Source organism: Aulonocara sp. 'chitande type north' Nkhata Bay, linkage group LG4 (genome assembly GCF_057382095.1).
Source record: "Aulonocara sp. 'chitande type north' Nkhata Bay isolate Kocher_YH1m ecotype deep benthic linkage group LG4, A_spYH_male_GT1.1, whole genome shotgun sequence".
Classification (NCBI taxonomy): Eukaryota; Metazoa; Chordata; class Actinopteri; order Cichliformes; family Cichlidae; genus Aulonocara; species Aulonocara sp. 'chitande type north' Nkhata Bay.
The window spans coordinates 4013519-4035716 of NC_141347.1; the positions used below are offsets into that span (position 1 = coordinate 4013519).

General features: G+C 43.0%; 2 protein-coding genes across 2 annotated transcripts; both read left to right on the plus strand.

The window, feature by feature from the left end:
• The first annotated feature begins 354 nt into the window (after window positions 1-354).
• On the plus strand, window positions 355-9521 carry LOC147331773 (PIH1 domain-containing protein 1-like). The gene is made up of 8 exons (XM_086290462.1): window positions 355-361; window positions 479-606; window positions 759-840; window positions 3484-3580; window positions 3770-3796; window positions 3876-3963; window positions 4606-4749; window positions 9317-9521. Exons 1-8 carry the CDS (start codon window positions 355-357, stop codon window positions 9350-9352), a joined length of 609 nt encoding a protein of 202 aa, XP_086146588.1. The 3' UTR covers window positions 9353-9521.
• A 9260-nt stretch (window positions 9522-18781) lies between these two features.
• LOC147331774 (uncharacterized) lies at window positions 18782-20322 on the plus strand. The gene has a single exon (XM_086290513.1). The coding sequence runs from the start codon at window positions 18824-18826 to the stop codon at window positions 19610-19612; it is 789 nt and encodes a 262-aa protein (XP_086146639.1). The 5' UTR covers window positions 18782-18823; the 3' UTR covers window positions 19613-20322.
• Window positions 20323-22198: the final 1876 nt, after the last annotated feature.

Consider the following 22198-nt stretch of genomic DNA (forward strand, 5'->3'; position numbering starts at 1 on the left):
CCTCAAACTGCTTAACCTGAGCTGTTGGTCACTTCTATGTTCCAGCACGGATGGGCACATTTGCAGGATCATAAGTTACATTTTAGTCCACTGCCTGGATTTATTAAAATTGTCTTTATTTGGGGAGTTCCTGAATGAGGCTTCCTCTGTTAAAATCACCAAGAACAATAACTAAGAAGTCTGCGATTCTTTGGCAAGTGAGCACTGAGCCTGGTGTATATACGATGGTGTATATACGATGGTGTATATACGATGGTGTACACACACCGACCAGAATGAATGAAGGCCAATGGTTAATTTAAAGGTTAATGAAACAGTGTTTCTGAATAACGATAACATTGTAACACTGTAACAATGTACGGTACGTGTTGTTTACCTCATCTCTCAGTTGTGTATTTTAATGTTGTGACTGACTGGTCTAAGGTCTACACAACATCAGTCTGTATTCATCGTCTTTCCTAATTCAATTTGCCGACAGGATGGAAGCGTTTCAGCTTCCTGTGTTGTGGTGAAAGTATTTTTAATGTTTCTTTGTCTGTTTCAGGCTCTCAGGGTTGCACAGCTTATGACGTTGTCATTAACCAGGACTTCTTCCAGAAGTGTCAGGTGTGTTCATGTGCATGTGGTTGTTTTCCTTTTGCAATCAAAAAGGAATTTTTTATTTTATATTCCTTTGACTCCTCATTGCACTGACCTTCATTAACTTTCTTAATTTATAAACTCTGCATAAAAAGTGTTGTATGATTTTTGTCTTGCAGAAGGATCCCTTATTCCAGCAGTTTGTTATCCTCGTGTCTGTAGAGGGTTTAGAAAACAAATACAATCTGGAGCTGAGTAGAGGTTAGTGTGTCTGTGTGTGTCTGTGTTAATAATTCTTGTTCTGGACTAGAGCTGGGCGATAGAACGATAACGATATGTATCGCGATATAACTTTTACTCGATAGAGAAATTAAGCTATCGCGATAGATCTCGCCGCTCTTGTCCTCTTAAAAAAAAAAAAAAAAAAAAAAAAAAAAGGTCAGCCAATCCAAATTAAGCAGCGCAGAGCCGAACCAATCACAGCCGCAGCGTCACGTCGCGTGACTTGTTACGTACAGCACAAGTGCCAAGCCGCACGTGTGTTTGTTTGGGAAGCAGCCAGCGCGTAATGGAGGAAATGAGTGTGCCGACTAGAAAAATCAACCGAGCGTGACCGAAGAGAAAACAGATGATGGTTCCAACGCCGGAGAGATTGTCAAACGGAAGAGCCATAGAAGCTCCGTAGTGTGAAGGTATTTCGGCTATTTCAAGTCTGACAAAAAACAGAGTAGCGTGCACTGTAAATTGTGCCGAAAGCAAGTCTGGAAATACAATAAACTGGTGCATGCGTCACACTGTGCGCCACGTTATTGTTTCGGTGAAATGAATTTCTACAATACTGTTAATTCTACTCTCTGCAGTGTTTAAATGCTTACATATACACACAGTTACTGTCCCTCCACACATACGACTCGGTTCTGCTTCTATGCCCCAGCTTTGTTTACTTTTTCCCACCGAGGCTTCTAGACTTCTGATTGGCCAACATTTCTGCACGGTTAGGAATCTAGCGCCACCTGCTGCTTTGGCATGTTCATAGCAGCGTTTTCCTTCATTTCTGCCTTTATGTGTGGACGGGATTATTTTTTAAAACGAAAACGGAAAATCTCCGTTTTCAAAAATACCCGTGTACGTGTGGACGTAGCCTCAGTCTCTGACTGGAAGCGCTAATTCGTCATTCGGCTTTTGTCAGACTAAAGTAACTGTTAAAACTGTTTGAAAAAGCTCAGCTATACAACAAGGAGAGATTGAGAATTTCCTTTTAGTTCTCAGTTTATTTGATATTGACAAAAGTTAGTCAGTTTTGTCTGATCTTCTGTAAAACAAACTAAGATTTATTTTTAGAATTAATATTTTGTTTCTAAGTGGAATTGACAATTTAGTCTGTTTCGTTTGTTCTATTTTGAAACTTAAACGCTTTAGCGGCTGCCTTTTGTGTAGTTTGCAATATTTGCCTTTATTTATCTGAAAAAGTCTCATGTTCCTTAAGTACATCTACCCTGTTGAACTTATTATGGGAAATAAATATTTAAATAAAAACAAGCTGCTGATTATTTCACATTTTACTTGTGAGCAACGGCACATTTAAATCTTACAAATATAGTTATTTGGCTTATATCGTGATAGATATCGTTATCGCCTGAAATGAAAAAAACATATCGTGATATGAAAAAATCTCATATCGCCCAGCTCTATTCTGGACGTACCCCGCGCTTGTTGTTAGGGGTGGGTTTCGATGATCGCGTTTCCAATTAAAATCGAGTCTAGCTTGAATAACGCCATATTATCAGATTCATTAAAATCCTGAATCGATTTTTAAATATAAATTTATTTTGCCCGAAACGCCAGAATCTCAGGTTAAACCTCACAAAATTTCAACAACCACTAAACAGCTAAAACAGCAAACCAGAGCATGTAAGCAGATTCTGCACAAAGACATAAACACAAAGCGCGGACCGCCGACGCATCAGAATCAGTGAGATGTCGCCTTTCTCACCTGACGACACGAACACGGACACGGTCGGGCTGAAAGCCGCCGGCGCACTGATGTTGATGTTTCGGGGGGTCCATGCTGTGTGTTTACGTCCTTTTTGCATTTGATTCTGAAGCTGCAGGTTTTATCTCTCCAAACAATATTGACTGAACCAGCAGCAAAAGAAGATCCAAACTAAACTTCACATTTCGCTTCACACAAACATCGTCATGAATTCACTCTGACTTTTGCTGTTTTGCTTCCACCACGATAAAAATCACATTTCATGCACAGCTCTCTCTCTCTCTCTCTCATGAACAGTTTCCCATCTAAAAATCTGTTTTCTGCATTATTCGCTTGCTTATCACCCACCAGTCTACCGTTGTTCACAGCGCTGTCGGCCGCTGTGTTTTTTACTTCTGACAAGAAAGCCTCATTTCTGCTGTTTAATCGGCTACTAAATAGATTTAAACTTTTTAAAATTATGCAAAGTTGCAAAATGCTTAACTGTGTCTCTAATAAAACCTCTGTAACTTTGCTCTGCTTCACTTCAGCAGCATCAGGTAATGTTCACATGCTGATTCATGGTTTTCTTCTGTTTTTGATCTACTGCAGAATATTTTTAAGGTCATCTGCTATAAAATCCCAGGCCAGGAAAATCTCCTTCACGTTTTTCTGTGTTTTATCCTCAGTTACTTTGACACAAAGGCCTCTGCTGTGATGCTCACACCTTTGATAAAGTCTCAGAAGTGTCAGCTTTTTTTTTATAGATATAAAAATATGGAAATGTACTGATAAATGATAAGAATTATAATATTTCTGACTGTTCAAGGCAAAATTTCCATGATTGGAATCGAATCAGGACCTTGTGAATCGAATCGATTCTAGAAATCCGTGACGATACCCAGCCCTACTTGTTGTGTGTGTTTTTGCAGAGTGGAAGGTCCTGAAAAACAGAAAGTTTTTGGGTTCTGTCAGTGAGCAGAATATCCGCACAAAGAGCAGGCCGGTCATTGAAGAGCTGCAGCCTCCGTATGTACCCCCACTGTGCTCAACAGAAAACACACTGACACACATCATTGCACTCGGCTTACTCAATAAAGATGCAGGCCAATTTGCATCACTGCTGTAGTGATGCAAATTGGCCTGCATCACAGGAATCTGTTTCTGTATAATTTGCAACACATGTTGAAATTTCTTTGGCTTTCTTTCATCCCGCAGGGAGAAGTCACCCGCAACCACTAAGAGGTGAACCTTTGTTCATTGTCCTGTTTGTCTCATTTTCCACGAAAAGCAACGTGATCTGAAATGTCAACCCTTTCCTCAGTTTGCGCAGACCAGAGTTCACGATGATTGTTGAGCCTCCTGCTGGTGAACCAGAGTATCTGATTGCAGAGATAAAGCTTCCCGGAGTGGTGAGATATTAAACAAACACACATAATTAACCACACATTTATTTCAGTCCTCTCTGCCTACCTGTTTCTTTCAGGGTAGACGTCATCCTCAAATACAGGCTGGTTTATTTTAGCTTTACTTTGCTGTTAGGGAAAATGAGATGAGATTAAAAATGTTTTGAAGGTCATTTTTTGTTGTTGCTGTCACAGAGCTGAGGTGTCTTAGCAAGGCACTGGTGTGTGTATATATCTAAGTGTTAGGGTTTGCGTTTACCTTGAGCTTTACCCCAGCCTAGAGAAAACATAGAGGAGGAGCAGTACGTCTGTCCAAAACACACTGATATATTTGTCTTTGAATATATCAGAAACAAGAAACAACCTGAGTGGTTAACTTACACTTCAGTGTGGAAACCACTCTCCATTTAACAAAGTCCAGCATAAAGTTAAAAATATGCCTATCTTGTTGTTTAAATATTTACACCAAGCTTACAATAGTCACATGTACCTGATGGCCTCCACAAACAGCTGGAGAGGTCTGTGCCAGTTGGCTAAAATTAAAAAGTTGCTTTCTTAGTTATTCTTGCTCAAAACCATCTTAAAAGTAGAGATCGACAGCTCTGCTCTTAAACACGATGATACGATATGTTGATGTCTCCTGCACAGGGGTCGTCTCGCTCTCTGGTTCTGGATGTGGGGGAGGATCGACTGGTGTTAACGGCTCGGCCCTCGCTCTTCCATCTTGACATCTTCCACCCCTTCCTGGTTGACCAGGAGAACAGCGTGGCACAGTACAACAGCAGCACACAGGTACAGAAAATATACACCCTGTTCTTGGACCCTGTCACATACAGGATTGTGTTCGATGCCCATTGTTGTTTTTGGGATTTATACACGAGCTTCTTACCAAGCAGTGCCACCAGCAACAGCAAGCTTGCTGAGGTCAGCATCACTTTAAGTGTGGCTATGTTTCTGGAAACTGCGGCGTAGGACTAAATGTGCTCTGAGGTCATTCTGTAAAACCTTTTAACCCATCATGCACATCCTTTCACTCTGGAGAGAAAACAGAGCAGTTGAAGAAAATTCAAACGGGCACAAGAAGAACGTGCAAGCTTCAGACTACAAGCTGTGCCATGTCATGTCGACTGCAGTAACACCAGTTTAAATATTAATGTGCTATAGAAATGTTATACAGCAATATCATTGCTATTGCAACACATTCCTTAGTGCAAGAGCAGTGTGTCAGCCTCAGAAACTTGAGACAAAAACACACTGTGTGGGCCTTATTCCAGGAAGCTGGTTGGTTAGTTTGTTTAACCTTCACATTAGGGAAACTCTGGTTTTCTGTTCTGGAAAGAGAGTAAACTCATCTTACCGGGGTAAGAGAGTGAGCAGGTTCAGTTCAAGAGCAAGTTGATCTGTAAAAGTTTATGTTTTTACAGTCACTGAAATCCCAGTCAGATGTTAATTTGTAACTTTGTGTCCTTAACACGAGCACTTTAATAGTTGTTCAGTCCTTGAACTATAAGAAGACAGCACAGATTTAATATCGTCTCAGAAAAAGATCTCTGCTCTGCATCTTTGTAACTCTGAGACTCTGAGACAGTGATGATGTCCACAGTAGGGCTGCCACAAATAGTCTAGACTATTAAAATCGTCGACGACTAAGTTAATAGTCGACGCGTCGTTTGAAGCTTTGCAAGATCCTGAAAGACGCAGGAATAAGTAGCAGGATTTAAGAGTGTAATAACAGACTGAAACAGAAGATGGCAGCACTGCATGTACAAGGATGCCAGCTGCTGTTAAGCCCAAAGAAGAAGAAGCTGTGTCCGGTATCGTAGTTGTGTCCAAATTTAGGGGCCGCATCCTTCGGAGGTCGCATTTGTAGGCCGATTACTTTACAGTGTCGCGATGAAGGGTGTCCAAATTCGAAGACTCCTCCAAATGCGGCCTTCATTTCCCTGGATTTGAAGGATTGGTCGGGTGTATCCTTTGTGGCCCAACCTATCCCAGAATTCATAGCGCGGCCCAGCCAGTTCCAGTTTCCAACAATGGTAGCAGCTATTTATTTTCATATTACTCTGATTATTCTTTCTCGGTCACAAAATAAACTTTTAAGATATTTTCAGGTGAGAATGTAGCTGTGTAAACTCCAAATATCTGCTCAGTTTATCAAGACACCACATATTTGCAAAAGCGCTCCGACGTTTTCGGACACGTCTGTTACCCACCAGCTCGTAGCTAGCCGGGGTTCGAGGCTCACGAGAACTGGCGAGAACAACGAACTCCCTGCACATCCTTTTCGCTACTCAGGTTAAACATGATATATAAGTCACTTTGATAACTTAAAAATGTTATTGTTTGGCTTTTTTCAGTATTTTATTTGTTCCTGAGTAAATCGGTTTGGCTGAGATTAAAGTTATAGTTTTTACACAGCTGAATAAACATCAAGCAGACAAATGATTAAACAGAAGTGTGAGATGGTAGCGCTAGTCCACAGAGACTGTCAGTTTCCCCTTTATAATATGCTACACACTGATCAGTGATCAATCGTTAGATGTATAAGTGATCACACTGATGGGAAAATATGGCGTTGTTTTAGTGCCTCTATTCTGAGCACACGTAAAAAAAATGTTGTGTGTTGAGGAGAAAATGATTTTGAGCGAACAAATTAATTTCTGCATGCAAGAAATGTATTTCAGTGTTTGCTAGTATCCACACACTCACAATAGCAGCCCCTCTCGCTCAGTTGTTGGCATTTGCTCTTGCTCAGATCTCTGCGGACCTGCTCTCAGTGTGTCGTTCGCGCTCACAACATTTCTGCTTCATGTGCGCTCAACTCTTTCTGTACACCGTTAGAAGTGTGTCACAAAACCAACCAATCACAGACTTGGATGCAAAAAAAATCTAACTGGCTGTTTTGCTAGCTACTGTAGCCAAACCCAGGCAAATATCCCAGAATGCATTTCTTCCAAACCTCAAATGAGGCAGCGGCGGAGGAACGCAGAGTGGCGGAGTTTAAAATATTACTCTTTCTGGATCACAAAATAAACTTTTAACATACAAAAGTATTGGGCCCCCTTGAACTTTCCCACATTTTGTCACATTACAGCCACAAACACGAAACAGTTTTATTGGAATTCCAGATGAAAGACCAACACAAAGTGGTGAACACGAGAGAAGTGGAACGAAAATCAGACATGATTCCAAACATTTTTTACAAATAAATAACTGCAAAGTGGGGTGTGCGTAATTATTCAGCCCCCTGAGTCAATACTTTGTAGAACCAGCTTTTGCTGCAGTTCCAGCTGCCAGTCTTTTAGGGTCTGTCTCTACCAGCTTTGCACATCTACAGACTGAAATCTTTGCCCATTCTTCTTTGCAAAACAGCTCCAGCTCAGTCAGATTAGATGGACAGCGTTTGTGAACAGCAGTTTTCAGATCTTGCCACAGATTCTGGATTGGATTTAGATCTGGACTTTGACTGGGCCATTCTAACACATGGATATGTTTTGTTTTAAACCATCCCATTGTTGCCCTGGCTTTATGTTCAGGGTCGTTGTCCTGCTGGAAGGTGAAGCTCATGGCTCATGGCTTGTGGCAAACTGCAAACGGGACTTCTTATGGTTTCTGTTAACAATGGCTTTCTTCTTGCCACTCTTCCATAAAGGCCAACTTTGTGCAGTGCACGACTAATAGTTGTCCTATGGACAGATTCCCCCACCTGAGCTGTAGATCTCTGCAGCTCGTCCAGAGTCACCATGGGCCTCTTGGCTGCATTTCTGATCAGCGCTCTTCTTGTTCGGCCTGAGTTTAGGTGGACGGCCTTGTCTTGGTAGGTTTGCAGTTGTGCCAGACTCCTTCCATTTCTGGATGATTGCTTGAACAGTGCTCCGTGGGATGTTCAAGGCTTGGGAAATCTTTGTGTAGCCTAAGCCTGCTTTAAATGTCTCAATAACTTTATCCCTGACCTGTCTGGTGTGTTCTTTGGACTTCATGGTGTTATTGCTCCCAATGTTCTCTTAGACAACCTCTGAGGCCGTCACAGAGCAGCTGTATTTGTACTGACATTAGGTTACACACAGGTGCACTCTGTTTAGTCATTAGCACTCATCAGGCAACGTCTATGTGCAACTGACTGCACTCAGACCAAAGGGGGCTGAATAATTACGCACACCCCACTTTGCAGTTATTGATTTGTAAAACATGTTTGGAATCATGTCTGATTTTCGTTCCTCTTCTCACGTGTGCACCACTTTGTGTTGGTCTTTCACCTGGAATTCCAATAAAAGTGATTCATGTTTGTGGCTGTAATGTGACAAAATGTGGGAAAGTTCAAACTTTTGCAAGCCACTGTATTTTCAGGCGAGAATGTTGTTGTGTAAACTTCAAATACCTGCTCGATTTATCAAGACGTCACATATTTGCATAAGTGTTCTAACGTTTTCCGAGATGCCTGTTACCCACCAGCTGACCGCACAGCTGGACTGGCCATCGGGCACACCCGGTGGGCCGATGGTGATTTTTTCTTTTTATGTTTATTTGTTGTTTTTGTAACGGTATAAACAATGAAAGGTGGTGGATTAGCCAATTGGTCATGATCGACTCTGGGCTGGACCAAGTACAATACATCTGTATTGAGGTGAAGTGTTAAAACATTCTTTTAAATGCAGCTGCCCTGCATTTTTTCAGCTAAACGTGAAACGACTACAGAGCTCTGGTTATCACAGAAACTCAGTAAAGCATCCCTGCTGTGGCTGTTAGAGAGCCAACATCTATCAGTGAAGGCTGACATTAGATCAGATTAGAAAACTGTGGAGCATTAAAGCAAGGTTTGCTGTGAATGTCATTAATCATTTTTATCTAATAATTCAGAAATAATGAAACGAGGTTGATAAATATCATGGTCAGCCCTCCATTTACCTGTTGCCATGGTGAATCCTGATCTCAAAGCTGCATTGCTGGATGCTTTCTTTCCCTACTGATGTAGGAGTACTCAGGATAAACACTCGGATGTTTTGGAGTTTTCTGCTCGAGAACACCCGAGTTGCGAGTTGATCCGTTACAGTTTGTTGGACATGCTTTCTGGAATAAGAGGAGGAGATGCTAGCAGGTGGTGATGTACGACCCAAATCTGCAAGTGCCAAATGATGAACAGTCAAAATAAATCTGAAATAAGTATAAAAATGAGTGAATTAGCAGACTGCACAACGTGAGATGACGAGTAACAGTTCAGAATTCAAATGACGCAGCAGCCACAGGAACCACACCAGCAAAGAACAGCTTAACGTTGCAGCAAACATACACACACACACAACTCAGTCAAATTCAGTCTTTTAACCTGCTGTACGATGTGTTTCTGTTTTCTTTCCCCCAGATCCTCACAGTCACCATGCCCGTAGTGTCTTCATGAAACTGCAGAAGTCTTGTTCAGTTTGTGATGTTTCTTTAAAAAATAATACTGCAGCAATAAAAGTGTTATTCATAAAGTCGTTTAGTGTTGTTTTTCCATTAATCCTCAGTTATCACAAGGATAATCTGGAGGGCCTGAAGTCTGTAAAACCTGTTTGAAAGTTTTCTCAGGCTATTGCCCCACAGTTCATGTTTATTTTTCTTTTCTAAAGCAGATGTTTCAGCAGTTGTTAGACCTGTCAGTGCTTTGACATTTTGAAATATTCACACACCATGTAGTAATTACAGGTAAGTTTCACGTGTCGATGACATATGTTATAACAGGGAAATCGCTCGAAGGTGGAAAAGAAAATATTAATAACACTTCACATTTTGCTAATCCTGTAGCAAAGCCTCTAATCTCTGTGAAACTCCTGCTTAATGAGCACCTGTGGCGCGATTTACCTGTCTGAACTGCTTTCCAGGCTTGGCTCCATTTGCTGCCAGCTGCTGGTTCTTTGTGTCTGGTGGGAAATTTATATGTTTTCAAAACTTGGAAAGATTTCAGTTTTATCTGTGAAGCAATCTTGATGTTGGATAGGTGAAGATTCTGTAACTGAAAGCTCAGAGGTAATCAGCTTGGAGTAAAAACATGGTGTTGTCAGATATGTTTGCGACGATTAATGAAATTACCCGCAAGTATCTGTGAAAGCGCTGGAGGATCCTTTACGACAGGAAGCTCTCAACATGACTGACAAATCACAGATCTTGGAAAAATTAGTGTTTTTTCTTTTTAAAGGCATGGCATGATCTGCTGATATGTTCTCAGGCTGCACAGGCTGTTACACCCTCGGCTCATCAATGAATGTTATTACCCAAGCATCAAACAGGCCGCCTGGAATTATTTTGCAATTTTGGCTGTAAAATTACACAATACTTCTGATCTTTCAGAAACAATTTGGAATTTCCCAAACATTCATCTCTCAATCAGGAATTGTCCCGCACACATTTCCTCACCCATTCTGATCTGCTCAACGGCACCCTCCCCTGTGTTCGTATCACTCTTATAACTCAGCAGTTTCAGAATCAGCTCCTTCAACACAAACATTCACGTCTGTGTCCACACAAGCCGTTTAAAACAAGTAGGTCTCTGTAGTTTGTTTGTTTGTTGATTTGATTCGACTGCACTTCTTTTAAAGCAGTTTATCAGCCCACAGTCGCCTTCAAATGAAAGAAAAAAACTAAATAGTAAAACTTGTGTTTTTACATCTTTTTCTGCTGATACCAATTAATGACCATTAATACTACAAAGTAAATAAATGAAAGATGAACAAATCACATTTTTCTAGTATTTTACAAACAAATTTCTTACAATTTAAGCACAAACAGTCATGCAGAAGGGGAGTTCACTTCTCATCATCAAAGTGAACTGTATGTTGTAAATTGAGTTTTATATTCCAGGTATCCTGGGACTATCCATCCATCCATTTTCTTTCACTTAATGACTTCAATGCCACAAGGCGAGAAGCAGAATAGTGTTGATATAATGTTTCCTTACCATGCATGTGTATGCGTCACCAGAACAGGTGGCTTTGCTTGTTCATGTGTTCATTATTTGAATTGTTTCTTTTATTGATTTTAGTCACCGTGAATGATCAAAAGCTGTCTCGGGTCTTGGGGAGGAAGCCGTAACATTAAAAACAGTTTTGATTTAGTTATTATTTCCAGTTTACTCCGGGATGGGGCTGGATATCTGGTGTCCTACACTACCCATGTGATCCAAGTCTTCAAAGAATGAACTCTTATCCAAGAATCTCAAAATAACCTTTGAATATTAGTTGTGTGTTCACAGCAGATCACCAGACTGTTCCATACATTTTCCTAATACTCGCCGAACTGTCCCAGGTAGCACAACAATCACCATTATTGCTTGTTTTAGCTTTAGCGCTGAAGGTCTGATAAAGCTCATCAATTTATGTGCACAGAACTGATGACCTTTAGCTTTTGAATCTGATTGACTACATTTTATTAGACTGTGTAATTGTCCTAGAAGACGTTAGCGTGAAGCAGTATGGCCTCTATAGAGGTTTCGCAGATAGTCCAGCCACTCGAGGATGGCATTGCCAGAAGGTTTACTGTTTCCCAGCATGCTCTTAAGAGCATGGAGGAGATTCTAGGAGACAGGAAGTTACCCTACGAGATCTGGACAGGGACGTAGAAGATCCATAACCCATCAGCAGGACTGTTACCTGCTCCTCTATGCAAGACAGAACAAGATGAGCCATGCCAGAGCTACAAAATGACCCTCAGGTGGCCACTGGTGTGAATCAGGAACAGACTTCATGAGTTTAGCCTGAGGTCCTCTAGTGGGTCCTGTGCTCACTACCATGGAGCATGATTGGCATTTGCCATAGAATACCAGAAATGACACGTTCACCACTGGCACCCTGTGCTTTTGTCATTAGGTTGTCTTTTGAGTTTCCTCATAGGTTACATTTAAGTCCTGGAGTTTTCTCTTTTTTAAGCCTCCCCTTTATTCCCTGTGTCCTGGTGTTAGTCTTAGGGTGTATTCCAATAGCCAAGAGAAGTGACCTGGAAGTATCTGCGTGGCCACCACAATAAGAGCTGTTCTAATTTTCCAAAAACAAAGGAAAAACTCTTGAGTGCTTCCTTTATTGCACAGGAAACACTGGAACCATCTTTTAAGAAAGAATAGGAGAGACTGTCATGCCATAATTCATCGCGGCGAACTATTCGACGAACAGTCAACATCATAAACAAAGTGGTGGAGATCATATAAATGTTAGCTGTAGCTGGATTTTCCATTTCATTATAAGCTGAACTGATCAAAGTGTGTTTAAGGTTCTGTAAAATCAAAAAGAAAAGTTTGTTGAAATTAATTTTTACTGTCCTTTTCAAATTTTCAGCTGGAAGCTTAGGGAGGAGGGAAAGGGGAGCAAAGGAGTTGCACCGGATAACAAGAAAATATTCTGGTTTAGTAAGATTTAGTAAGAGGACAACTAACAGAAACCTCTTTTATCAGAATCAGAATCAGAAACTTTATTGTCATTGTCATGAGAACAACGAAATTAAGAATGGTCCCCGATCATTGCATCATCCCTAGCAATATCAAAATATAAATAAAACAATAAAATTCAATAAATAAAATAGATAGAATACTTAAAATACTAATAAGATATAACAGTAAAACATTCACATACATTCCCACACACATGCTTCAGACCGTGCATAGATTAACACAAGAGTGGCGTGATGGACATTTTTTTGTAGTATTCAGATGTGTTATTGCAGTTGGATAACAGCTGTGTTTGAGTCTATTAGTCCTTGCTCTGATTGCCCTGTACCGTCTGCCTGAGGGCAACAGTTCGAACAGGGAGTGGCCAGGATGTGAGGTGTCTTTTATGATGTTTTGGGCCTTTTTAAAACAGTGGGCGTTGTGTAGAACTTCCAGTGTGGGGAGAGGGCAGCCAGTGATCTTTTGGGCGGTGTTAATGATCCCTTGGAGTGCTTTCCTCTGAGCCCCTGTGCAGCTAGTGTACCAAATACATATGCAGTAAGTTAGAACACTCTCAATGGTGGCTCTGTAGAAGGACACCAGCAGTCTCTGTGTGATGTTATTCCTCCTGAGAATTCTCAGGAAGTACAGTCTCTGTTGGGCCTTTTTCAGCAGCTCGGAGGTGTTCACACTCCAGGAAAGGTTCTCCTCTATATTGACTCCCAGGAAGCGGAAGCTTGCCACCCTTTCTACACAGTCCCCATTTATGAATAGTGGTTGGATCTCTGCCTTTTTCCTTCTGAAGTCTATTATGAGTTCTTTGGTTTTTGAAGTGTTGAGGAGGAGGTTATTGGCCTTACACCATGACGTCAGCTGCTCCACCTCGTCTCTGTACGTAGACTCGTCTCCCTTGGAAATGAGCCCCACCACTGTGGTGTCATCTGCAAATTTCACAAAGATGTTGCTGTGGTGGCGAGGAGTGCAGTCGTGTGTGTAGAGAGAGTAGAGCAGTGGACTGAGCACACAGCCCTGGGGTGAGCCAGTGCTGAGACTCAGGGCTGAGGATGTGTGATGGCCAACTCTGACTCTCTGTCTACGGCCCGAGAGGAAGCTGTTGATCCACATGCAGGTGCTGTATGGAAGCCCCAGGTCTTGTAGCTTGGCCACCAGTTTGTGTGGAAGGATGGTGTTAAAAGCTGAGCAGTAATCCACGAAGAGCATCCGCACATAGCTACCATGCTCTTCCAGGTGAGTTAATGCAGCATGGAGTGCTGTGGCTACAGCGTCTTCCGTGGATCGGTTTGCTCTGTAGGCAAACTGGTGTGGATCCAGGCTGCGGGGCAGGGCTGCTGTGATGTGTCCCGCAGCCTGGATCCACACCAGTTTGCCTACAGAGCAAACCGGTGTGGATCCAGGCATGCGGGACATTATCAGGGCTGTGTAGTGTACTCACTTGGTGTACATTAAAAGTTGTTGGTGCACTTGTACTTTTTCATATTCTAGTAAGTTGCTTGATTGCTTTTGTTTGTTTATATATAAACAGTCCTCTGAAACAAACAACACACTTTTGTTTGTCTCAGAGGACTGAGACTCAGATTCAGACTGAGACTCACTGTTGTGAAATCTGTTTATGTTGTCCTAGTAAGGCTACCATGAGGGCAGCCACTAGAGGTCGCTAGCAGACCGGTGTATATGTGTTTTTCCAGAAATTGATGTAGCCACGTACACTGCTGCTACAATTCAATAAAAAGTGGTTCGTGCTTGAGAACCCTGCGTCTTATTGCCTCCGAACATGACATCGTGCCAGAATGGAGGACTTCACGCCAAGTTACGCGAAGAAATGGCTAAATTTGGACCTCCGGAGCCGTTCGACTTTACACAGCCGGCAGAGTGGCCGATATGGCGGCAGAGATTCTCCCGTTTTCGAGTGGCGTCCAAGCTAGGGATGGAGAGCGGCGAAGTGCAGGTGAACTCGCTTCTTTACTCCATGGGTAGAGATGCCGAACCAATATATGGCTCGTTTCTGTTTCCTGCTGCTACGCAGGCCAGGCCAAGTCCGCAGTTTGAGTATGATCTGGTTATACAAAAGTTCGATGAGCACTTTGTCCCAAAGAGAAACGTTATCCACGACCGTGCCTGTTTTCACAAACGGAGCCAGAGGGCCGGGGAGACGGTCGAGGCTTTCGTGCGGAGCCTGTACGAGCTCGCGCAGCACTGCGAGTTCGGCGGCAGTAAAGACGAGCAGATCCGGGATCGTATCGTCATTGGATTAATTGACAAAGATGTTTCACAAAAACTCCAGCTCGAGGCGGACTTAACTTTGGATAGAGCCATTCAACTAGCACGCCACAGCGAACAAGTCAAACGGCAAAGTGCAGACCGAGTGGAAAGCACGGTGAATGAGGTGAAACAGAGGCATTATAACAGCATGAGAAGGAGTTACTACCAACCTCATCAGGTACGTGAGCAACAACATGGTGAGAGTAAACCAAAATGCCAAAGATGCAACAGGGTGCATGACAAAAGAGAAAACTGCCCAGCCCGCAATAAAAGATGCAGAAAGTGCAATAAGTTGGGACACTTTGAAGTTGTATGCAAAACCAAAATGCTAAAAGAGGTCAGGGCTGAGGCTGTAGAGGACTCAGATGAGGATTCATTCTTCATAGGGGAGCTTTTCCTGGGAGCAGTAATTGAGCCAAAAACAACAGTCATTGAGGAGTCAGGCTCAGATGGCGACTGGGACATTGAGCTATTGGTAAATGGCAGTCCAGTTGATTTCAAAATTGATACAGGCGCAGACACCACTGTTATGACAGAAACGACCCTTAATAAGCTACAGCAGAGACCCAAACTTATCCAGTGTAAGCCAACTGTGTACAGCCCTGGTGGAAAAGTCAAGTGCATGGGTAAATTTCTTGCTACTACAGAGTACAAAAGCCAAAAGTACCAGTACTGGATTACAGTTATAAAAGGGCAATATGCAAGTAACCTACTGGGGAAGACAGTGGCAAAGCGCATGGGATTAGTCACTAGAGTTAACAAAATCAGTAGTGACTTAACAGAGGATGTGTTCGGAGAAATTGGCCTGCTGAACTGTGAACCTGTAAAAATCGAGCTGACCGAAGATGCAGTGCCATACAGTGTAACCACCCCACGCCGGGTGCCTTTTCCTCTCCTCCCAAAAGTGGAAAAGGAAATAAAGCGCATGCTCAAACTTGGCATCATTGAGGAAGTCACCGAGCCAACAGACTGGTGTGCACCAATGGTGCCTGCTCCAAAGCGCAACAAGGATGAGGTCAGGGTGTGTGTGGACTTAAAACGTCTGAATAAGGGAGTAAAGCGTGAACGGTACATCTTGCCCACATTGGATGACATAACTCCTAAGTTAGCAGGGGCTAAAGTTTTCTCCACTTTGGATGCCTCCAGTGGGTTCTGGCAAATACCACTGGATCCCAGCTGCCAAAAACTAACCACGTTCATAACTCCCATGGGCAGGTTTTGCTTCAGACGCCTGCCATTTGGCATAACTTCAGCACCCGAGATCTTCCAGCGGCTCATGAGCACCTTGCTCAAGGGCCTAGAGGGGACTGTCGTCGTGATGGACGACATATTGGTTTTCGGGGCTAACAAAGAGGAACATGACCAACGCTTAGGTGCAGTATTACAGACAATCAAAGCATCAGGACTTAAGCTCAACAGGTCCAAGTGCCACTTTGGAAAGACTGAACTACAGTTCTTCGGTCACATCATCAGTGCGGATGGTGTGAAACCTGATGATGGCAAGGTGGAGGCTATTGCCAGGATGCCCAGCCCCACCAATGTAGAACAACTCAGGCAGGTACTCGGATTAATAAACTATGTTGGAAAATTCCTGCCAGGCCTGTCCACGGTGCTGCACCCCCTCTCCAATCTACTCAAAAAAGAGACTGTATGGGTGTGGGGTGAGCCTCAGGAGCAAGCATTCAACAAAGCAAAAGCAATGCTCGTGGCTGCACCAGCACTTTGTTATTATGATGCAGGCCGACCAACAGTTGTCAGTGCGGATGCCAGCAGCTATGGCCTGGGTGCTGCACTGTTACAGGACAATGACGGGGAGTTACGGCCTGTTGCCTTTTGTTCTCGCACGCTCACAGACGCAGAGAAAAGATATTCGCAGATCGAAAAAGAGTGTTTAGCATCTGTCTGGGCCTGCGAACGTTTTACCCGCTACATCCAAGGCATGGGTCATGTACGTCTACAAACTGACCATAAGCCCTTGGTGCCTTTGATCAACTCATACGACCTTGATAAAACGCCACTGAGATGTCAGAGATTGCTGATGCGACTGATGCGATTCAATGTCACTGCTGAGCATGTTCCCGGTAAACAGTTAGTGGTGGCGGACGCACTCTCCAGACATCCACTGCATGGATGCTACCCGTCCGAGACAGACAGCCATGTCAAGGCATATGTGAGCAACGTAGTGACAAGCAAACCTATCAAGTCACATAAGTTGGAGGAAATTCGTAGAGCTACACAGAGGGACCCAGAGCTTCAAAAAGCAATCATCTTCATCAGACAAGGGTGGCCTCGGAAAATGGCAAAGAGCTCACCACTGCAAGGCTTTTATGCAGCCAGAAGCCACCTTTCAGAATCAGATGGTCTAGTGCTCTACCACGATCGCATCGTAATTCCCACAGCACTTAGACCCAGTGTCCTTGACCGATTACATGAAGGCCACCAAGGACTAACTAAATGTAGAGAGCGCGCAAGATCAACAGTGTGGTGGCCCAACATTGGACTTCAAATAACACATAAGGTGAGGTCATGCAACTTTTGCAGAGAGCACAAGCCTACACAGCGACGGGAACCTCTCGTGACTACTCCTCTGCCCAATGGCCCCTGGCAAAAGATTGCAGCTGATCTTTGCGAGCTTGAGGGTAAGAACTTTCTTGTCGTTGTTGACTATTTTTCAAGAGACATTGAGATTGCTTCCCTCACTACAACAACCAGCAGACAGGTCATTAACAAGCTTAAACACATGTTCGTTAGATGGGGCATCCCGTTAGAACTGGTCAGTGATAATGGGACGCAGTTCACATCATCAGAGTTCCAAGACTTCAAACTGAGTTATGGCTTCACCCACACTACGTCGAGCCCTCATTACCCCCAGTCAAATGGAGCTGCTGAAAGAGCTGTCCAAACGGCCAAGTACATTCTCAAACAGCCTGACCCCTGCTTAGCCTTAATGAGTTACCACTCTACACTAATTGCAGCAACCGGTGCAAGCCCAGCTCAACTTATGACAGGACGTCAAATCCGCACCACCGTCCCAGTACTCGAAAAGACATTGCTGCCCAGTCCAGTCAATAGGGACACAGTGTGCCAAAGAGATGCTGCAGCTAAGGACTCTTACAGATTCTTCTACAACCGCAGACATTCAGCTCGTCCACTTCCTGAGCTTCTCCCAGGCCAGGATGTTGTAGTGAAGCTTGACGGGGAAAAGGGGTGGACGACTCCAGCCAAGGTCATCAGTAAGTCTAAGGAGCCGAGATCCTACTTGGTGGAGATGGCGAATGGGAACGTGACTCGCCGCAACAGACGACACCTTCAGCCTGTCCCAGGCACCGCTGATCCTGAGGAGCAGCAGCAGAGCACTGTTCCAGCTACACCGACTACTCCAACTAAAGGGGCGGCCGCTTCCCGAGAACCACTAGTAAGGCAGACATTGCCAATCCCTGTCCCGGGGTCTCCTCTCCACCCTACCACACCTGTGAGAGTGACTTCCAGGGGGCGGGAGATTAAAGTACCTCTCAGATTCAGAGACTGAGGACTATCTCCTTTCTATGTTCTAAGGGCAGAATAATCCCTTATCAGGACTGAGGGTAGTCTACCCCCGTGATGTCCTGCGTTCTGACAACACTGTTTTATGTTTAAAGTACTTTTGTTAAAGGGGGAGATGTTGTGAAATCTGTTTATGTTGTCCTAGTAAGGCTACCATGAGGGCAGCCACTAGAGGTCGCTAGCAGACCGGTGTGTATATGTGTTTTTCCAGAAATTGATGTAGCCACGTACACTGCTGCTACAATTCAATAAAAAGTGGTTCGTGCTTGAGAACCCTGCGTCTTATTGCCTCCGAACATGACACTCACGCTTATGCTTCAAGCAAAGAGAGGAGGCTGAAGGAGAATCAGTATGTTTTTGATATTATGGAAAACTTCTGATAAGGTAAGTGAGGTAAGTGACGGAAGTGACGGACAAGGTAAGCGACTCATGTTGTAACTGACGTCAGACGCCGGAGATTTTGGCGGCAAATTAAAGCAAATGGTAGTTTAGATCTGAACAAATTCATTTAAGCTTCAGTATTACCAAATACACTTATCAATTGTCTTATAACTAACACTATTTGTCTAAATAATCTCCAACACCCTGGAGAACAACGAGGAGAGTTTAGAGACTCTCCAAGATTATATTGATCAGTGCTTTCAGGATCTCGTGATGAAGAAGACCCAGTGTGCAGCTCCCCCGGCCAAACCTGAGACGCCGTCGTCGAAAAGACAACGCCAGGCAGATTCCCCCGGCTCAACATCGCCAGCCGGCAAAGATATTGCTGACATACTGGAGTCAATCGACAAGCGATTGTCCAGTTTCGACGCAAGGCTGTCCTTGGTGGAGATTCTTCACCGAGAATTTAAATGCTTGCGAGAATCCCTGGAGTACAGCCAGCAGCAGGTGGAAACGCTTGCTGCTGAAAATGCCACGCTAAGGGAGTCGGTGAAATGTCTCACAGATAATGTTACCCAGCTCAATAGAGAAAATAAAAAAATAAAAGAAACAGTTATCGATCTACAAGCTCGTAGCATGCGTGATAATCTGGTATTTTCTGGTATTCCAGAAGCCGCTGGAGAGGACGCGGAGACCACGGTAAAAAGCTTCATCAAAACCCACCTGAAGCTGCCGGAGGACACTGTGAAGAACATCGTCTTCGATCGGGTACATCGCCTCGGCCCCATTCGGGCTACGGCCGGGAGACCACGTCCTATCGTGGCCAAATTCGGCCACTTCAAACAAAAGCAACATGTGAAAAGCCGCGGCAGGGAATTAAAAGGAACGGACTTCAGCGTGAACGACCAGTTCCCCAAAGAGATCTTGGAACGACGCAGGGTCCTCTTCCCAATCCGACGCGGCTTCATCCAGAAGGGCTCCCGCGCTGTCATCGCTGTGGACCGGCTGTACGTGGACGGACAGCTCCACCGCGACCCCAACATCACTCCGTGGCTGTATTAACCTCACACCAGATAAGAATCAGCTGCACCCTTTCCTTATCCACTCACACTAACTTGCATTAACATCTGTTTAACTTACCAGCATCAAATCGCATCTTAAAGTGTGATTTCATAGCAGAATTAACACCGTCACTCTCCGTCAGTGATTTAATTGGAATGTTTACGTTTTGTTTCTGTTTTTTTTTTCTTCTCGTTTTTTTTTCCCTCTCTTTTCCCCCTCTTGGTTTTATGCTGCTCACCCCTGTCCTTGGTTTCTTTCTTTATTCCTTTCACTGCCTCGATCACCTGCTTCGACACTCATCCACAAACATCCTTTATTTCGACACATACGCACCATGCGCTCAACGGCAGCACATTTACATCAGTCAGACAGCGCACACAGTCATATAAGATACACACACACTTAAGCCAAGCCTACTCATATTAGTAACTATGCATACACAAAGTCAGACTCAGGGAGCATCTCGCCACACATTTTTTCTCTCTCTCCTTCTCTTTATTTATGAACAAGTGACGTATTCTCTCCACCTGTCTAAGCGACGCACACAGCATACATCCCTAGTTATACACAAACATCTATGGGTACACTGAGGTTCATTACATGGAATATAAATGGAGCTGGCTCCAGAGTAAAGAGGTTAAAAATATTTAACCAACTCAAAAAACTACAGGCAGATGTTGTCCTTTTACAAGAGACCCACAGACCTCTTAGAGGTTCGAATGAACTAAAAACACCTGAGTTTCCTAATGTGTTCTCAGCTTGTTATAATTCTAGACAAAGGGGAGTAGCAATTTTAATACATAAAAATATTAATTTCACAGTACTCGATACAGTTATAGATCCAGAGGGCAGATTCTTAATCATTAAAATATCTATACGTGATAAAAAGCTATGTATTGCAAGTGTATATGTTCCAAATGTTGATGATCCCTCATTCTTTCACGGTTTTTTCAGTGCACTCTCTGAACACTTAGATGGCACACTTGTTCTTGGACGCGACCTCAACCTTGGACTAAATGAAGACATGGATAGGCTCAATACAGCGGGAACTGAGCGTAATTGGCAGTCCACAAATATAATCAAACAGTATATGAGCGACTTTGGTCTTTGCGATGCATGGCGCTCCCTTCACCCCACCAGTAAGGAATATACTTTTTTCTCACATGTCCATCACTCTTGCTCTCGTCTGGATAATTTTTTGGTCAGCAGCTCACTGCTGAACGACATTTCAGACACTGAGATTCATCCTATAGCTGTCAGCGATCATGGTCCTGTATCTTTAACACTAATGCACAAGAATAATACTACGCCAAGAAAAAACTGGAGATTTAATACATCACTACTTAAAGATGAAGACTTTATTAAATATTTTAAAAAAGAGTGGACTTCATATTTGGACTATAATGACACTCCCGAAACATCAGCTTCTGTTCTATGGGAAGCAGGGAAAGCTGTGATGAGAGGTAAAATAATTTCTTTCTCATCACATAAAAAGAAAAAAGAAAACAAAAATATTCAGGAATTAGAAAAAAACATCAAATCACTAGAAGAAGCCTACGCGTCCCACCAAGATCAGGAAACATTGAACAAAATACGCAAAACAAAACTAGAATTAAATGAGATAATTGATAAAAAAAACAAAATTCTTAGTACAAAGACTACGCCTACAAAATTATGAACATGGTAATAAATCCGGTCAATTTCTAGCAAACCAGCTAAAAATAAATAAAGAAAAAACAACTATATGTGCTGTTCAAGATTCATCTGGGAACACATTATATGAACCGATACAAATAAACAACATTTTCAGGGATTTCTATAAAACGTTGTATTCACCACAAATAAACCCATCTAAAAAAGAAATTGATCAGTTTTTGGACAACATAACTCTTCCAAAATTATTGGACACTCAAGCAATGGCACTGGATTCACCACTGACACCAGGTGAACTCCAGGAAGCCCTGATAAGTATGCCCAATAATAAGGCTCCAGGTCCAGATGGCTTTCCTGCAGAATTCTACAAAGAATTCTGGTCGATTCTAGCACCAGTTTTCTACAGAACGTTGTTGGAAATTAAAGAAAAGGGCAGACTTCCATCAAATATGAATTCTGCAAACATTAATCTCCTGCTAAAACCAGGCAAAGACCCTGTATATCCCTCAAGCTATCGTCCAATATCCCTTATAAACGTAGACCTTAAAATAATCTGCAAAGCTCTCTCAAAGAGACTGGAGAAAATAACCCCCATCTTAATTCATCCTGACCAAACTGGTTTCATAAAAGGTAGGCACTCATCAACAAATACACGTAGATTACTTAATTTGATAGACTACTCTTACAGTAAAAACCTAGAAACTACAATATTCTCTTTAGACGCAGAAAAAGCATTCGACAGAGTTAACTGGAAATTTCTATTTGCAACTTTACACAAATTTGGTTTTGGATCCTCTTTCATAAACTGGTTAAAAATATTATATAATTCCCCAACAGCTTGTGTTAGAACAAATGACCAAACATCCTCCAGCTTCTGTCTCCTGAGGGGCACCAGGCAGGGATGCCCACTCTCCCCTTCACTGTTTGCAATTT

What these genes read in the sequence shown, in the direction of transcription:
- LOC147331773 (XM_086290462.1), top strand. An exon ending in CAATCTGGAGCTGAGTAGAG is followed by an intron (nt 841 to 3,483) that starts GTTAGTGTGTCT and finishes GTGTTTTTGCAG; the next exon opens with AGTGGAAGGTCCTGAAAAAC. An exon ending in TCACCCGCAACCACTAAGAG is followed by an intron (nt 3,797 to 3,875) that starts GTGAACCTTTGT and finishes CCCTTTCCTCAG; the next exon opens with TTTGCGCAGACCAGAGTTCA.
- LOC147331774 (XM_086290513.1), top strand. Translation starts at nt 18,824, where the DNA reads ATGAAGAAGACCCAGTGTGCAGCTCCCCCGGCCAAACCTGAGACGCCG.